The 18,237-nt window shown below is 41.9% G+C and overlaps 1 protein-coding gene and 1 pseudogene across 12 annotated transcripts in view; one reads left to right on the forward strand and one right to left on the reverse strand.

Annotated features, from left to right (window-relative positions):
- The first annotated feature begins 564 nt into the window (after nucleotides 1-564).
- Fas2 (neural cell adhesion molecule fasciclin 2) overlaps nucleotides 565-18,237 on the forward strand; it is a 97,219-nt gene continuing 79,546 nt past the window's right edge. For 9 of the 11 annotated variants that reach the window (XM_089474252.1, XM_089474255.1, XM_089474256.1 and 6 more), the window contains exons 1-2: nucleotides 573-821; nucleotides 2,945-3,310. In XM_089474252.1, the coding sequence (XP_089330378.1) occupies nucleotides 3,232-3,310 (79 nt within the window). In that variant the 5' untranslated portion in view covers nucleotides 573-821; nucleotides 2,945-3,231. Of the gene's footprint in view, nucleotides 822-2,944; nucleotides 3,311-18,237 lie in introns of all 11 variants that reach the window. The other 2 variants (XM_089474253.1, XM_089474254.1) reach the window with 2 other exon arrangements.
- On the reverse strand, nucleotides 4,717-12,997 carry LOC108618585 (mitochondrial import receptor subunit TOM40 homolog 1 pseudogene; annotated as a pseudogene). The gene is made up of 3 exons (XR_016271057.1): nucleotides 12,747-12,997; nucleotides 5,331-6,566; nucleotides 4,717-5,053 (listed from the first exon to the last, which is right to left on the reverse strand). The product of XR_016271057.1 is annotated as a mitochondrial import receptor subunit TOM40 homolog 1 pseudogene (transcript).

The raw sequence follows: 18,237 nt of genomic DNA on the forward strand, positions 1-18,237 counted from the left end.
TGCTGGGCATGTGGTGCAACATTTGAAGATGGGCAACAAGTGGCCGTTCACATAAATTGTCAGGCGAACAAAAAAAAAAAAAAAAAAAAAAAACAAGTACAAAAAAAATCAATATAACAAATAAATTAAAACTTTTTTCTTATATATTATTTATTTGTAATTAAAATTTTACAGTTTCGAAGAAATGTTGACAATTATCAAAAATATTAGATATTATATTTTTAAATAAATAATATATTCTATTTTCATTTATTATTTTTATAGATTTCTTTATATTTTTTATTACTTTTTGTACACTGTGCACTGCAATTTGTTAATGGCAATTAACACAAACGTTGCTGCTAAATGTTGAATGTTGCTAAGCGTGCGTTTTTTCTCTCTCAAAGTTGCGCTCTCTCGCAACACGCCGCGTATGCCTGCCTTCCAGCAATGTTGCTAACGAAACGAGCCAGCAGCAAACTGCAGCAGCATGTTGCTAGCCGCCTGGCCGTTATTATTCAACGTTCAGCAATGCCGCCGCCGCCGCAGCCAAGCGAGCGAGAGAGAGAGAAATGAGCGGGCCAGTCGCCGCGCGATTTCAATTCATTCTCATTTCGTTTGTCGTGGCGAGTGGACGTTGTCTGCTCTCTCTTTAACTGTCGCCGTTGCCGTTACCGTTGCCGCCGTCGTGTGCGTGTTCTTCGTAATTTTAGTTAACTGTGGTAACACGTTCCGCGACGTTCTTAACGTTTATCGCATCGGTCACTCTCCCAACACACATATATATCTAAATATGTGCATCTGTGTGCGTGTGTTTGTGCCAGTTAGACAATGAATTATTGGTAATACTCATTTCTGTTTCTGTTTCTGTTGTTTTTCCGTTATTTTTTGTCTGCGTTTTTCATCTTTTTTTTCAACAAAAATAACTTTGTAACATTTTTAAGTTGTTTTTTTGCCGGAAGAATTTAAAAATAAACAAGAAACTGGGCAAAAATGTGCTTGAAAAGAATTGTTTTTTTTTTTTTTTTTTTTTTTTTTTTTTATCACGTGCTTTAAATTGTTAATAAAATAGTTGTTTTTTTAGCAAAGCAAATTATATTTTTTTTTTTACGAAAACAAACAACGTAAAGAAAATGAAAACAGGTTTTTTCCCAATTGAACGACTGACGCCCTGTTTTTGTTGTTTTTACAGCCACAGTGAGCGTTGAAAAACTGTGGCCAAACGCGTGAAAACTTTAAGTTGAAACAAGAGTTGAAATAGAAAAAGAAACAAAAGAAAATAGTGTTGTTTTTTTTTTTTCAAATAGAAACTTGCCAAGTTAATAGCTGCTAGCATTTCAAGGCCATTTTAATATTGATTGAATGTAAAATATAGCGAAATTGCCTGGGACTGGCGCCATCTGCCGCTCGAACCTGTTGCAGTTCAAGGACATTTGCATAGAGACATGCAATTTAGCTAAGCTTTAAGTGCATCTGCTCTCCCGCTCGCACACACACAGTGTGTGCATGTGCGTGTGTGCGAGCTTTGTTGCTGTTGCTGTTGTGTGTGTGTGTGTGTGTGTGTGTGTTTGAGTGAGTCAGTTGAAGTGCTTATCGTGCGGCCGTTACGAAATGCCTAAACAACAAAAATTGCAACAACAAAGTCAAACAAAACTGAACGCGCGCTTTTGACGCGCTCTCTCACGCTCTCACTCTCGCTCGTTCTCTCTCTCTCTCTCTCTCTCTGTTTCACGTTCACTGATGTTCACAAAGAGAGCGTCCACCCACACACACCACACATACATATGAAGAGCGGCTACCTGCATGATAAAAATTATTGGAAAAATCAAGCAGCAGATAAACTATAAAAAATTCTTTGTTTTTTTTTTCCTTTTGCTATTTAAGTATGCGTTATGCATCGCCCTTCACTGCTGCTCCTGCTGCTGCTGTTGCGACGTGTTTCGACTGCAGACAGCGCCGCAATTTCCGTTACAAAAAACTGGCCGGCCAAGCAGCGACGCTTTACACACATGTGTGCGTTGCCGTCGCCGTCGCCGTCGCCGTCGCTGTCGCTGTCGCCAGCAGGTTTACTGCGGCCAACTTTAGAACGCGAAGGCAAAGAGGAAAAAGACAAAGTCAAAGCGCAAATGTTACACACACACACGCACGCTCACGCACACACACATATGCTTATATGCGCTCACTCATAATCGCCTCGCACTTGCGACTCATTCAGAGACAAGTTTTTCGCCGTTGCTGCTGCCGGTTCCAGTCGCCGCTGTTGCTACAAAAATCGCTCGTGTGTGACGCAGCAGCGACGGCAGCGGCAACGGCAACAGCAACTGCGATGCGTTTTTCAACGTTCTTTGTTGTTGAGTCAGTGGCTTGGCCAAAAAGTAAAGGCCAACATTTGGCATTTTAACGAACTGCGGCTTAGCGCTAAATCCAATTGTCAGCCACTCAGACATTTCGCTGCTTTTCGCACTCGCTGCTAACTAAAGTTCAAACGGCAAACTCAATTGCCTCTTCCTCGCCCTGCCCCGCTCATGCTGTCTGTCTGCCACTTGCGAAAGTTGCTAAACTCATTCGTTAGTTTGTCACTCGTTACTCGTTAGAGTTTTGCCCGAGTTTGACTTTGAACTTTGGCAAAAGTTAAGTGAGTTTGGGCTCCATAAAGTGCTGACTAAAAGTCTCTCTCGTTTGCTAGTTTCACTTACTCGTTACTCGTTGGAGTTGCCTGAGCTTTTATGAGTCACTTAGTGCCTAGCCTGCTTAACAGTTAATTATTCGTTGCTCGTTATTCATAAAAGATTTGGATGAGCTTGAGTTTGATAGTGAATCGACCTGTCACTCGTCCGTTCGTTTACTCGTTGCTCGCTGATCGTTACTAGGCTCACTCGCTACTCATTACTCGCCTGAGTTTTTGTTTCTTCAGTTGACTTAGCCAATTACTAATCATAAGCCATACATTTCTGCTTCATTTCAGATATCACACACAAACGCATTATTAACTTCAGATACAATCTGCGAGTAGCGCTCGCTCTCGCTCTCGCTAATTGCCGATCGCAAACGAGTGTCAGTGACCAAAAAGTGCGCAAATTATAAATACAAGAATTCAATTCAAATCACATTAAAGCAACTGCAAATTTTTTATACATTTTTTTTACTGTGTGCAACAACGCAACAAAGAGAATAAAACAAAGAAAAGAAGAAGAAGAAACTGCAATAAGAAATTAGTGAAAACCAACAACAAGTAAAAGAAGCAACGACAAAATGGGCCAACTGCAAAGGCAGCGAGTGGCTCGACTCGCCACACTACTCTACGTAATGCTCTGCAGCTGTTTGACTATAGGTGAGTGCTATAATTTTATAATTAGACACGAGCGAACGCTGCAAAATGAAGTTGTAAAGCGTAAATTGCATTTTCAATCAAGAAACTAAAAAAAAGCCATATAACGTTTAGACGAATGGCCTCTTTACGAAATTGAAGAAGAATGGGAGAAAGAAAGAAATCTATCGAAACTAATCATAAAAATGTTTTCCTGCATCCATGAAAAAGTGAACTAGAGCAGGGTAGATTGGATTCGTGGAAATGTGACTGAAAGTAGGAATATGCATATGCATTTTTAGAAAATCGACCATTATGATCTATTGCAATTTCTATGAATTCGTCAAGTATTCATAAGCTCTGAACTTGAATTTATCAAACAAAATATTCCTATATAGTGATTTGAAATTAAGATTATTATATGGCAATAGACCTACACAATGCATCCAAGTTAATGTAACAATCATCACTGCAGGGTATTTCCTACCCATGCACCTCAGCTAGCCACCTTACCTGATTTCTTATTCTTTTCACAAATTTCCACTTTAATATGTCGCTTATAATACATATATATGGCTCGCTCTGGGACTACTCAAACGCTAAGCAAATACGACCCAAAAGAAAAAACACATTTCGTAGAAACACAAACGAGATCTCTAGGACTAGGCCTAGGCCTAGGCCTGAAACTCTTATCGCTCGACGTCAATATTTATTTAGCGAGTCGCCCTTATCACACACACACACATACACACATATGCTCAGGCACAGACGTAATCGAGATGAGCTCTAATGCAAATATAATAAAAGAATCGGGGCCGCTGGATCTGCTTGTATTACAATTGTCGCAATTGTCGTTCCAAAGGCTTGTTTTTGGCTAAATGAAATTGAATTTATAGCCAATCCGACTTCTGGGCCGTCATAAACGTTTCGTGCGCAAATATTTGCCCAGCGAATGTCACAGAGATGATATTACGAAAACTATATTCTCGCTATCTTATGGAATAAACCAGAATTTGTATAATATGTGAAAGACATAAAAATACCTCCCAAGTACAGGTGTTGCCTAGGCAGTGTGCGACCTTCAATTGTGATTGTAAATGTAGATATAATATCGTATATACCATAGAGGATATGTATGTAATATATCGTATCATATACTTGTAGCATACATCATATGTCTCGTATCATACAGTGTATATACATATGTAGAGTAACATACATAATTATATATCGTATATTAAATTTCTTATGTCGTATAAGATTTATATTTGCTATACATTTATATACCTTATATCGAAAAAACCCGATGGTATATTGACAATCGAATGAAGTTTACATCGTATATCGCATAGTGTACGACATAGATCCGACTGTTGAATATCATATTTTCTATAGTATACATATAATGTAATATATATTATATCTTAGTATATTTTTTTTGTGTTTTTTTATTACTTTTTGTATTTCTTATTAATAATTTATCAGAGACATCTTATAGACAATTTGAGCGTTGCACTTGACACATTGATAAAATAAAGAGATGAAACGGAATTTTCCAAGATTGTTTTTTGGTTCTCTTTTAGTTTTAGTCTGCATACGAGGGTGAGTTTTAGGTACAGACCAGTTGGCTAATACAAAGGGAGCGGTCCCTTTCCAAATTTGATAGCTAAAATATTTGACAAACTGTATATATTACACAAACCGTTGCCGAACGATTTGCATCCGGTTGTGCTGACAGATCGGTTGAAGCTGTGGTCCAATCGAGTCCTGAAATACAGCAAATAGATAATGATTGGGTGAATGAGAGTATACTTTAGTTCAACAATAATCGAGAGAAGATGGAGGGTTTAGGCGTATGCAATGGACTTACTCTCTTTTTGGGCCTAACTCTCCCATCTAACTTTTGGGGAAAGAGTTAGGAACTCATAGATGTGGGAGATCTTGGGGAGCAGGAACTAAGCCACTCTCTCAGATTGTACGAGTAAAGAAGGCTTAGAGCGTGTCTAATCCTAGTGTAGGTTCTATGTATATAGTAGAAACTCACCCAAATTTTCTCTGTAGGCAGGCACTGTTAGTCTAGCCGAGTATGAGTCCCACGCCGAAGCGAAAGCGACTGCTGAGATGGTTCATCTTGCCGCTAAGTTGCAACATAATGGGCAACGGCTCGAGTCGCTTCTCGCAGACGGCGCTGATGACGCCGCGTGTATCGATGCCGCCCCGAAAGCTGAAGCCGGCGTCTGGCATGTGACAATGGTAGCAAAGCCTCGAGATGGCCTGACGCTTCAGGATGTTCGCCTGCAGCTGAACGCTGGCGCCTAGACTCTGGCCATAGAACTGTGTGTAGCAGAGCTCCAGGGCGTGCATGCTAAGCATGGCGGACCACTGTCGATTGTCCTGCTGGTAGCGCCCCACAGCCGAGACCAGCGCCGCCTGGCCGCCCGGCACAATGTCCTCGCGCTGGTAGATGATGTCGACGCCCAGTGCCAGTTGGGCCGTTACCTGCTGTAGATACGAGGCGACAAAGACGCCCATGCGCTGCATCACATCGATGTTGCTCAGCACGCAGGTGCAGCTGTAGTCTTCGCCGAAGTAGTCAAGGAACAGGCGCGAGTTGTGCATCATCGAGTCCAGGACGGTCGCCGATAGCTTGGCCCGCCAGCGCGGCGCTATGAAGTGCATCAGGTTGGCGGTGACATTGCCGCGGGCGTCTACCTCGCTGATTAGCATCGGGTAGGGCTCGCCGGTCAGATCGTTCTGCTGATCGCCCTGGTAGCTGCAATTGAACTGGCAGTCAATCGACTGCGGTTTGTTGCCCGCGTGCAGCGTGTGGCCCACGGTGAGGTAGTTGCCCAGCGTACGGTTGACGCTCAACCGGAATCCGTCGAATGTCTGCGGCATCATGTCGTGGCAGCGACGATGGAGCTCGGCCACAGTGCCCGGATTGCCGAGCCGTTCTACAAAGGACAGGCCGCCTAGCCAAGATACGGGTGTGGGCGTGGTGCTAATGGGCCGACTCTCCGCCACGGATATCGATTTGCCATACTCATCCAGATTCTCGTGCTGCTCCTGCTCCAGCCGTATCTCGTGTCGTCGCTCCCCGGTTAGGTCATAGCCATCGCCCTCGTTAGCCATGCGTATGCCAAAGAGCCGATAGAATTTCTCCTTGTCCATTTTCATTTGCAGCTGCTCCACCAGCTCTGGCTGTGTTGTGTATATATTGCCCATTGCTAGTTGTTGTTGTTGTTGTTGTTGTTCTTCTAGTTCTTGCTCTGCCAAAGATCTGCGGATTTTGGTATTGTATTTAGACATCAGAATCGGTAAACTCCCAGGCCCCCTCCCCCCTGGTCGGTTGACCACTAACTAAAAGAAAACTGCGACCAATTACCACATCCGCTTCATTTGTCCAACCACTTTTTTTCGCTTTACTCTACTCCACTCTACTGTACTCTACTCTGCTCTACTCTACTCTCTTTCTCTTTCTCTTTCTCTTTCTCTTTCTCTTTCTCTTTCTCTTTCTCTTACTTTCGTATCGTCATCAGCTTCAGTGTACTCTGCGGCTTTTTGTCTAACCTTTCTCTAAGCGGTCAGGGAGTTCGCTGTAAAGGGGCCCATACCGGTATTTGCTGCCGGAACTGACTAGACACAGTTCTAATTCTAATGACAACAACAACAATAGCAACAGCAACATCAATAGCAGAGAAAAGATATATAAGATGAGCTTAACGAATTTGACATGTACTTGCAGGTGGCTTTACTTGCGGGTATCTATCAGGTTAATTTGTAATGAACGCAAGAAGGGGGAGAGAACCATAGAATGACAGAAAGGTTGAAGAAAACTAGAGAGAGTAATTGAAGTAATTAGACTTTAAGCATTACAAAGTTGGAAGTGTAAAGAATGGGAATGTAATAATATAGAAAACGTGATATACTACGAAATACTATACATACATATATATATACAATACTATACATACATATACTAGAATATGACGACAAATAAAACATAGCATGGTTTATACAATCTACTCCTATTCTAATATGCTATTGTACATTTTATTACTTTTTATATTACTACTACTATTTGATATACTAAGCAATATTCTTGTATGAAATACGGATATACTACTTAACGAAATACTACTAAATTATGTACTACTAGAAGAAAGACTACATTACTACTAGTACTATATTGCATACTATTAAGTGAACTACTACCATATATGCTACTGCCAACTGAACTACTACTATACAATATACTATATACTACTCTATAAGTAGCATATCTCATATACTGCTATATGTCGTGTTACACATAGTTGTTATTTTATTGTATACTACTATTATGATATACTCCTATTTAGTATGCTGTCAACACACTCCTTTCCTTAACAAACTTAACAGATGTTATATATTCTCTATCTATAGCATTTAGTTGCTTCACTTGCTCTATCTACAGAGACTAGAGAGACTGTAGGGACTATCTACAGCCAACTCCAGCTCAAGACCCATCTGCTCTAGGGTCAATGCGTTACACATGTCATGCGAAGCTCGCGATGCCCCCTGCAAAGAGTATACAAAAACCAAAAAAATACAAAGAAAATTATAATGAAATTAATTAACGCAACTTTTTTTGTGAACGAACATGTCCAACATTTTCATTTTCTTTCCTTATTTTTTGTGCTGCTCTTTAACTGTTGCTGTGGGCAAGTTCTGCGCTTGTATTTCAGCTTTTTTTCTGAATTTTTAAAGCGACATGAAAAGAAGTCGTCACCGTGCCGCATGCCGCTTGCCTCATGCCACTGGCCGCTGGCCGCATGTGCCTCAATTGATGTTGCAAGCGCATTAACCTACGCTCGTTGCATTAAACGGTTCTTGTTTCATATTTATTTTATGGCTGCCCGCCAAGAAGAGCCCGGCCGGATGACAAAACACAAAGTCTTGGAACTTCCCGAACACGCGTTCCAATTAGCCCAGAACCCAAGAACTTGGGAACTAACCCATTTAATTGCCCGCCCAGCTTTCACTGAAGCCTGAGAAAAGTAAAAGAACTGAAAGACAGCTGTGAGCGGCAAGCGACGAACAGCGAAATCAGAAAAAGTGACTTAAGCAGAGAAATTAGCAAACAATGCGAAAGAACAAAATACCCTGTAAAGGTGTATCTCATGGAACTGGCATAAAGGCAGACTGAGATGGATTAATCTATTAAATTAAAACTCCAACTGAAAGCAGTCAACAACTGATTTGATATCTTGATTAAACAGTACAAAAGTATAGATTTAAATTATCGATAAGTTATCGGAATAATAAAAAGTAAAATAAAGGCACTTTAAACAAAATTTGGAAGCAAGAAAATGTGAGTGGAGGAAGCAAACTAGAAAGCAGATGCAGTTCAGGAATATATTTACATATAGATGTATATTTCTGAGTATATGCCTAAAAACAAGTAAATTATGACAGAGATGACGCAGAGGGCGACATTCACGCTAACCCTTGAACTTAACGAAGCATAATGTACATAGACAAAAAAGGAAAAAAAAGAAAAAGAAAACGAAGAAGCAGCTGAGCTTGATGCAGTAGAACGAGAAGACGAAGAAGTGCACTGTCGGCTCTGTAAGTTGCTTTCTCTCTCAATCTATCAAAATTCACAATTTGAATTTCTTGGGAAGCTCTTGACGACGACTTTGCAGTCTTGATGAACTCCTGTAGTCGTTACTGTTGTTGTTGTTGTTGTTGGTCAGCAGCAACAGCAGCGGCAACAGCTCTTGAGCCTGGTCTTTTGTGGCACTTGAGCGTACCGAGAGTGAGGCAGGAAAAAGGAAATTCCAATTATGTTGCAAGTCTGGCCGTGCGTAGAAAAAGAATTGTTGCCACGTCTTTTATGTGCAGCGCCCCTCTGCCCTGCTCCAACTAACACGCCCCTCTCTAGCCCCTTTCCCTGCATCAGCTGCTGTTTGTGTCGCCTGCAGCAGTTTCTATGCCGCCATTTGCTGTCGCTTTCTGCTAACTCTCTCCTTCCCCCTCTCTCTCTCTCTCTCTTTCTGCCTGTCTCTTTCACTCCTGCTTGTTTTAATTTTAATCCAGTAAGGGGCATTTTTACACAGCCCCGCCTCCCAGTGAGTCGCCCACTTTTGCTAGAATCGTCTTTTGTTAATGTTTTTTTATTTTCTTGCTCTCATAGCCCGCTTTTGTTGTCGTTTTGGTTTTAAGCCGCGCATTTGCTTTTATGAAACTCAACAAGAAATTTAGATACAACAATAACAGCATTAACAGGAAAGTGGCTTAAAGTATTATTAGTTAAATGAACTAGAAAAACGAACAGCTAATGCAGGTTGATTGTCGAACTTTTTCTATGATTTCCTCAACTAGAAATCAATAGAGTATTATTGTCCATATAGGCTTTGCTCAATTCGAGATCGAGATCAAAATGCAGATCCTAACATACAAATAAATAGATGTAGTATTCATTCATTCAATCAATCAATAACTTAAAAACAACTTATGACAAATTTTATGCAAAAGCGTTTAAGAGTCAAAGTAGATTACTTAAAGTGAATTTTTCACATAATATGTTAAGTTTTATGGCGAACTTCCTTTAAGATTTTTTATTCTTTTTATTTTTTACAACTTTTGGCCCGAATGCAGCTCAAATTTCCATCCCCTATGCAAAAGAGTTTGAAGTAAACTTTCCACAAAATATGTCAAGGCACATATCAAAGTTCCTTAAAGATTCTCTCTTCTCGTAGTGGAGCTCTCTCTTTATAATAATTTGGTAAAAATAAAATGCTCCATTGTTGTCAAGCTATAAAATATATATATAGCTGTCTTTCTTTGTCTACTTTATTCGCTTAAACACCGTCATTTAGCTAATAAAACTAATCAAAAGCTTAACACTTCAAATGAGTCTAATTAACATGAAAACACCGCTAAAAGCCCTAAACTCTTGCCAAAATAAAAGCTAGATCTGAGTGAACTTCATAAAGTCTTGGCGTTATTTTCACTTGGAATTCATTCGAGGCAGCGCAGCGATTACATCCTACGAGAATCACGTCATAAAACCCGAAAGTGGATATTAAGGGCTTCAGTCAAACGCGGCGCTTAAAGAGTTTTAGTTGGACTTACACGCTGGGAGCTCATGATTAACTTAGATGTGATTCTCACAACCTAATCATGATTATAATGAGCTGCATAATGTGCGCAATCTGCAATGCATATAACTAGCTGGCTGGGATGGGAAGTCTTCTAGTCTATGAGTATTATATTAGCATAACTTTGGCTTTTTACCCCACTCTCGCGTCGCTCGACGCTCGACTTGACTTGGGGGCTTCCTTCTGCTGCCTTCGCTACGTTATTTTTCGACAGACAATTAGTTGAAGTTGATCCAAAAACTTGCGCATAATTAGCAACCATTGTTGTCCCGCAGCCCCCGCTCCCCACTCCCCACACCCCACACCCCGTTCGCCTCACTCTGCCAGCTGCCAAGCCATAAATTAACTGCAAATGAGCAAAAGGCCAAACCGCGCCCAGCCCAAACTCCAGCTCCTCTCTCTTTCTTTCTCAGCCAAACTCTCGCTCTCTTTGTGTAAAGCGCCCAAAAAAAAAAAAAATTAAAAGAAAAGAAATCTGGAACACCCCATTGACTTGCTTTGAATGGGTGTGTGGGAGGACTTTGGATAATTACAACTAAGTAGTTGCATGGACTCTATAAGTATATGGATAAACAATGAACCATGCCCAACGCCGGGGCGAAACAATTCAGCCTTGCCCTGTTGCTTCCGTTTAATAAGAAAGAGTTACACAGCTCGTTTGTTCGCTTTAACTGTTTTCAAGCTCAAGTGCAACGAGAATTATGTACACATATCCCACCCGATGCCGCTGTCGATGCCGTTGCCGTTGCCGATGCCATGTGGCATAATTACAAGTGCATCGGAATCTGTATCAAAATGATGGGAAACTCGACGCGCGGCGAGGCGAAATGAAAAATGCAGCAACAAAAGAAGTGAATTAAGTGAAAAACAAAAAAAAAAGAAAACACAAGTAAAAGTGCTCACATCGGGTAGACACGACTAGGAAATACCCTGAGGGGGAGTGACAAAGAGAGGGATCTATAGAGAGAGTACCTTCGATCTAAATGCGCGCCTTTAAGACATGCCAAATGGAAAATCAAATAACTGTAGCTTCATTATTTGAACTCGATTGACAATTCAAATTGATCGAGCGGACTAAAGGTCGGTGGATGGATAGATGATGAACTAAAGGTGGCTCAGACAAACAGACAAATATACAGTTAGAATTGGATCAACTCATCTATTAATACTAATGAGAGGGACAATATCTATCCATCTTCCTTTATAAGCAATCGCATTAACCGCATCCAAACTCTTGCCGAAACAGCATACTCTGCTCAAGCAATGCACACGACGAAGCTGTGTGCTGAGCATAATTATGCCAATGTTTGTGTCAGTTTCAAGTGTCTTCGCTGCAGCGACAGACGCAAAAGCCCAAACTCTGGCTTCGCAGCGAGCTTCTTGGGATGCCATTAAGCAACTTTTTCTCAGTTGCAATGCGGCTGGGCGAAAGGGGCGGGCAGGGGCGCCGGAGCAGCGGGGCAGCGGCGGGCTTGGATTGCAGCGTGGTAAATGAATGCCCGCATAATGCCAGAGGAATTATAAAAAATATAAAAAAACAACAACAACAAGCAAACACACAAACAATAAGTAGCTAAACCCAAAAACCAGCTCAACAACAACAACAAAAATTACTGTGCACTGAAAATACAAATGAAGGATTGTTTGGCTCCGGCATTGTGGCCCCCACAGCTCGACTGGCTGCCCGTCTGTCCGTTTGTCCGTCTGTGTTGCTTCTCTTTTCATTTTTCTTCTTTTAAGTATGATGAATGAATTTTAAATAATAAAAAACAAAGAGAAGAGGCATTCGCCTGGTAAAAATAATTATCATAAATGATATAGCACACATGCATAAATGATCTTAAGTCGACTGCATAGCACATAGCACATCGTAAAAGTCATGCGCAATATGTTATACGAGATATTATAAACCGTACTAAATGGATGATATCTCATATATCCATTATCACTCGCCAGTACTCGTTTTTGCCTTGTCATCAACTAGCTATAGCCTTATCACATGGAAACTTTATTCCAGTCAGATTTCCACAGACTCAGCTAATCTTAAGGTTGAACCAATAGCAGAAGCTGAAACAGATGTTGCAAAACTGTTTGGATCTTTCTTATCATAGCAGTGTAATGCTACCTATAAGATTGGAGATAGAAGATAGAAGGTTGAAGATGTATATATATGATATAAACATTAATAAATGACACAATAGCAGACAGATCCCCCACTATAAACCAATTAAGTCTATGCCTATAGCTTTGCCCAATAACTCTTCTTGATCCCATAAGACCTCCGTAGAGCCATTGCATATGAAGGGCATACTTACCCAAAAAAATCTGTTTTAAAATTGACCAAAAATCGTAATATCACAAAATGATTTAAATTTGCATAGATTTTGGTGTTACGTGTGTTTTTTGTACATCTAGTTTTTAGGTCTCTGGTTCCATTGGTTAGCACAATTGAATTGGTCGAAAAAAGCGAAAAATATTCTTTTGTTTTAGACTTTGTTGTTTTTACAATTTCTAATCTGACAACTAAACAATACGTTTTGACTGTTAACACATAGAATGTTATAGAACTCTCTCCCTCTCTCTCTCTCAAGTCCTCTCTGTATACACTGTGAATCAGTTAAGGAATATCCATATGCGTCCATCATATTTTGTAGAGAGTTCGTCGATTATTTGATTGGTAGAAAGGTTGACTAGTCCAGGCTGATGTGAACAGGAAATGCTGCCAGACGTGCTGCATGCCTTACAAGTGCGCCCCTGGCATACTAAATTGAGTTATTTAGTCGGCATTGGCATGCGTAATGCATTAGCCAGTGCCTAAAACCTAAGAGCTGAGAAAAGGGCAGCTACCTGTGCGCCGTGTGTGGATTGAGCCAGCCTATCTATTGAACCATCTAAAGAGGGTCTAAAGCGCTCAGGTAACGACGACTGGCATACACAACTAATTGCTAATTGGATTATGTCTTACTTGCACACACACACACACACACACACAGAGCGAGAACGAGAAGGAGTGAAAGAGAGAGAGTTAGTGTGGGCAATGGCGTGTGCCAAAAGGTCAATGATACGAGCAACGCCTTTGGCCGTAATCCAGGTGTTTAGACTGGACTACACTGCAGCCCCATCGCCCATCGGCTGCATTTTTAATTGACTCCACAGCCTTATCCTCCCACACTCTCCCCCCTTAGCTATGTTGCAATTGCATAACAATGAAACGGGGTGCTACCTTGTTCGATTTCATTTTCAAGTTACCTTTTACCCATGCCCATTTCCCTGATTGCGACCTCAATTGTCGTGGTCGTTGACGTTCCGCATTTGTTGCCAATGGTCTTAGTTACCATTTCCATAGCATAGGTCCCCTGGTTCCGTAGCCTGTGGCCAGGGACTCTGCTTGTAATTGGTAATGCAAAGTGCATGGAGCACAGGTCAATTGTTGAGGCCCATAGCTGCTGGAGTCATGTCTCCTGCGTCCTTTCCCCTTACCGCCCACATTCTTTGTTGCTTTTTCCTCTTCCTTCCCATCTATATTTTTTTTTCGGAATTGTAGTCGTTTAATCAATTCGTTTCTATTTCCCATTTTTGAATTCCGTATGTTGTCTGGGCAATTGTTGAGTGACCAGCCAGAGCAGTGAGGCGGCCAGAGAGTCTATTGTTTTCATTGGGGTTTCCATTTGGAACGAATATGCCGAGTTCTCAAACAGTGTAACAGCCCAACAGTCTGGCAATCTTTCAATCTCTGTCTCCAATTGTTCACATTTCCCTTGCAGCTGTAGTCGGTTTTAATTGTATTCAACTTTGCATAACCTTAATCCTCTCGCAGTCTCTTCAGCCTGCTTTGTTTATCTATTTGTGTTCTCTATCCATTTAAATGGTTTTCAAAGAATGTCTATCAAAATAGCCAGTAGATGGGACTAGTCGTACATTGTGCTCGATTATTACAGGGTATTTTTACATTTTCCTTGTTGAGTAGAATATATATTTACCACAACATTTACAGGGTAACTTTAAGTCAACCATTATCTTATTCTCATGAATATTATTTGAACAGCTTCAAAGTAAATTCATAAAATATTCCTATTCAAAATTGTAAGTTTTCAATCCATTGCGCTATTCAGTACAGGGTATCTGTTGGTCGATCAGTCTATGCCTATTTGCTCTACGGCTTTCACTTGCTTCCACTTGCCTGGCATTTAGTATCTGGTAGTGTTCCCACTCATTACATTTCCCACACTCCAATTGCTTAGCTCCCACGCCCACCTCACGCCCCAAATGCTGCTGCTGCTTCTTCGTCCGATTCCTGTTTCGAGCTCTTCTTCTTCTACTCGTTTTTTGCTGCACTTTTCCCACCATTAAGCTGCAAACTATCAGCTGCAGCTCATCAACTCTGACAAGGGGCCAACCAACAACCAACAACCAACAAAATAAAACCAACGAAGAGGAAGAACAAAAATGCATCCACAGATTTACTTTGGTCTCCCCATTTACCTGGCTCGGCCCCTCCACCCCCTTTTGGCCAGGTCTTTTACGTTTTGCCAATTTTCAGCATTTAACCAAATAAACCGACTCGCTGGTTCATGCCTCATGCCTCATGCCTCCTGCCTCATGCCTTTGGATAGCCTGCTACAGCCGCAGCGCCCTTCTGCTGCCCCTGCTTAGATTCCCCGTTCCCTTCTACCTTAGCTCCATTGCATTTCCATCATATTCACATGCTCTTGGCAGCGTTGAGCTCTGGTGCCATTATCAAGCTCTCTGCCTACGCCTCTGCAGAGATGCACTGGCCCCCCTTACCACGCCTCTGAGCTCACTTAGGCTCAATTTTGTTGCATTGTCTCTTATTCATGCGTTGCTTCAGCTGCGTACTGGGATTTACCTTGACTGAAACCCACAGCTGGGCAGAGGCTGAACCCCTCTTAGGTTTTATCTACGCCTCTGCCTGCATGCGTTTTGCCTGCATGGCCAACTCATCAATGTCTGCGCTCATCGAAAAAAGATCATGTTCAACTTAGCACAGTGCTTAGCCCCCTCCCTCCCCCCCTCTCCCCTCCACAGCTACGCCCCTGCCTTACGCCTGTATATTTCGTTTAGCTTGAATTTTCATAATTTTATGCCAATTTATCGCAATACGCCAACGTTCTCCTCTCATCAAATCGAAATCCTGTTAAACGAGCGTCCCTGACCCCCTCGTAGTCCCTTTGCTGCGCCGCCCATGCTAAGAGCTCTTTGTTTGTTAGTCATGAACTTTTAAACATTTGTCATGCATAATTTGAGCAGCAAATGTATTGGAAAGAATTTTAAATTGATTGTTATTGTTGCTCGGACTTTTGGTAAAGTTCTTTTCCGTGGAGCTAAGGGCGGCGAGAACGTCGAGGGGGCGTGTCAGTCAGACATCAGCATTGTCAATAATTAGCTTAACCCATTAATAATCCGAGCAAGCAGACGCCTCTACACCAGCTGACTCAACCGACGCATTGGACTTGAGCTTTAGTTTGGGTCTTGATGAGGCTAGGGGTTTTTGCGGCTCAGTTGCTCTGTTGCTCGGATGCTGGCTGCAAGATTAATGATGCAGCTTACATATTACCTGCAGCTAAATGTGATGCATCTTCAAAATCCCTGCCCCGACACCGTCCGCCTGCCCCTCTCTGGGCTATATACAGACATGTGTCTGGCCAAAGTAAATGTTCGTTCACATTGAATAGCTGAGCTGTCAGACAGAGTCACACACACACACACACACACACACACACACATACAGAGAGAGGGAGATAGACAGAGCGAGACAGACAGACTATATGTTATGCTGCTTAACTTATGGTTTTATCTCTTGGTTTCAGCTTACGCAAGGTTTGAGTGCAGCTAAACTTTTTGATATACCTTCTTTTTTTTTTTGCGGGGGCTTCCTGGGAATCGAGTTGACAATTCGCCAGCTCAACAGTCCGAATCTCTCAGTTTCCTTTGTCGTTTATGTGATTTCTGGATTTTCACTTCTCTCTCCCTCGCTCTCCCTCTCTCTCTCTCACACACACTTTCTGTATTCTTTTTTTGGTTTTTAATAATTTCTGATGATTAAATTTGAGTGATTCAGTTGCCGTCTGTGAGCATCTTTACGAATTCCATTTATGGCTGGCTTACTCTGTCGGCTCAAAGGCGCCTTTGACTCGACAAATTTGGTGCTCAGCACAATTTGAAACAAAACCCAATTCACGGCGTCCAGTCAAAAGGACGAAAAGTCCTTGAGCCAAAAACAATGCCACGCCGAAACTTGCAAATTCAAGGAAGCCATAGAATTGAGTTTGGCTGCATTCTGTTGAGCTGCGTTTGAGTTGGAGCGCAAGTGCAGTTAGTCGGTTCATTTTTTATTTTTCGCGTTTTAATGGACTTTCCGCACAGCAATTAGAATTTTCTGTGAAAAAACAAAAAATGTTTTCTGGATTACTGCGCATGCAAAAAACGTCTAGTAGGCCAGCAGATGATGTGAGATGGAGATGAAGAGAAGCCTATTAAAAGTTAAATTGTTCTAGTCGTGAGCCGCCAGAGACTTTCTAGTCTAGTTTTGTGAAATGATATATGCTAAACTCAAACAGATCAGCTGAGATTATAAAGGTGAATCTTGCATAAGGAAAAGTCTTCTTTCTTTTTAAAGATTCACATCGAGGAGCTGAGCAGTTGAATTGAATTAAAAAACTTTTAGCTCATTCTAAAGTCGTAAAAAGGACATTGCAACATTTGATTTTTGTATTCATAACAGAAACTCAAACTCAACTGCAGTTAAACCGAGTCAAGGCCTGTCATAAGCCTGGCAATAAATGTCCTACAATTCGATCTACAAAGAGCGTTGGCAATTTGGCACAACAGCTAATAAAATGGTTGAGCAATGTTGTTGTGCTCAACAGCAATTAGAGGGTGTGCAGAGGGCGAGGGTCTTTCCATAAATTGGCAAAAGTGCGCAGAGTATGCAACACAAAGGGACAATGAACCCTAGCTGAGGGCTGACCACATCTCTCTCCCCTACCCACCCTCTCTCTCTCTCTCTCTCTCTCGCTCTCTCTCTCTGTGTGTGTGTTTGTGTCTCTGGTTGACATTTGATTTGTGACGCGTGCCGCTTTAACGGCCTACGGCTTTCCAATATCTAATATCGAGACAGAGCGTCGTCGGCTGGGGTAGCATCCGCGTCTGGCTCTGGCTCTGGCTCTGGGCATTAGCCGAAAGGCGCAGACGTAACCCCGTGCCTAGGCCAAGTAGTGCCACATGGCACTGCGAGCTATTTTTATTTTTATGATTGTTTTAATTTTGTTTGTTGCAAACAAATAGGCGGAAAATTTGATGACGTTGTCGCGTGTGCGTCTGTATATGTGTATGTGTGTGTGTGTGTGTGTGTGTGCTGGCTGGAAAATGCGTGTTGCAACATTTGCCTCGTTGGCCGACGACACGACGCAGCGCGTGTTGCGGCCTCATTAATTTTTTGATTTATTAATTATTCATTTTTGGATAAAACTATGCAGGAGCGTGTGCCTACCCCACCCCTCCACACGACCCATCTCCGTCGGCCAAAAATTAGTAAGTGCCGGCAGCAAAGTATGGCCAACACGGCAGGCACATGCCTTATAAATTATGCCAGCTATTTGGCCCGGCTTCAGTCTTTCGTATACCAAAAAGAATTCCTGCTAAGGCATCGTTAAGTCCTGCCTCGATAGCACCCTTGGGACGGCCAAAGCGTCGGCTGCCATGTTTGGCTCCTTTCCCCCCCCCGCTCCCAATTTGAGGTCGATTGTTATTCAATTATCTTTTAAATTGGCCAAGCTGCAGCTCAAG

This window comes from Drosophila arizonae, chromosome X, assembly GCF_054131065.1.
Source record: "Drosophila arizonae isolate 15081-1271.41 chromosome X, UAZ_ARI_1.0, whole genome shotgun sequence".
In the NCBI taxonomy this organism is placed as follows: Eukaryota; Metazoa; Arthropoda; class Insecta; order Diptera; family Drosophilidae; genus Drosophila; species Drosophila arizonae.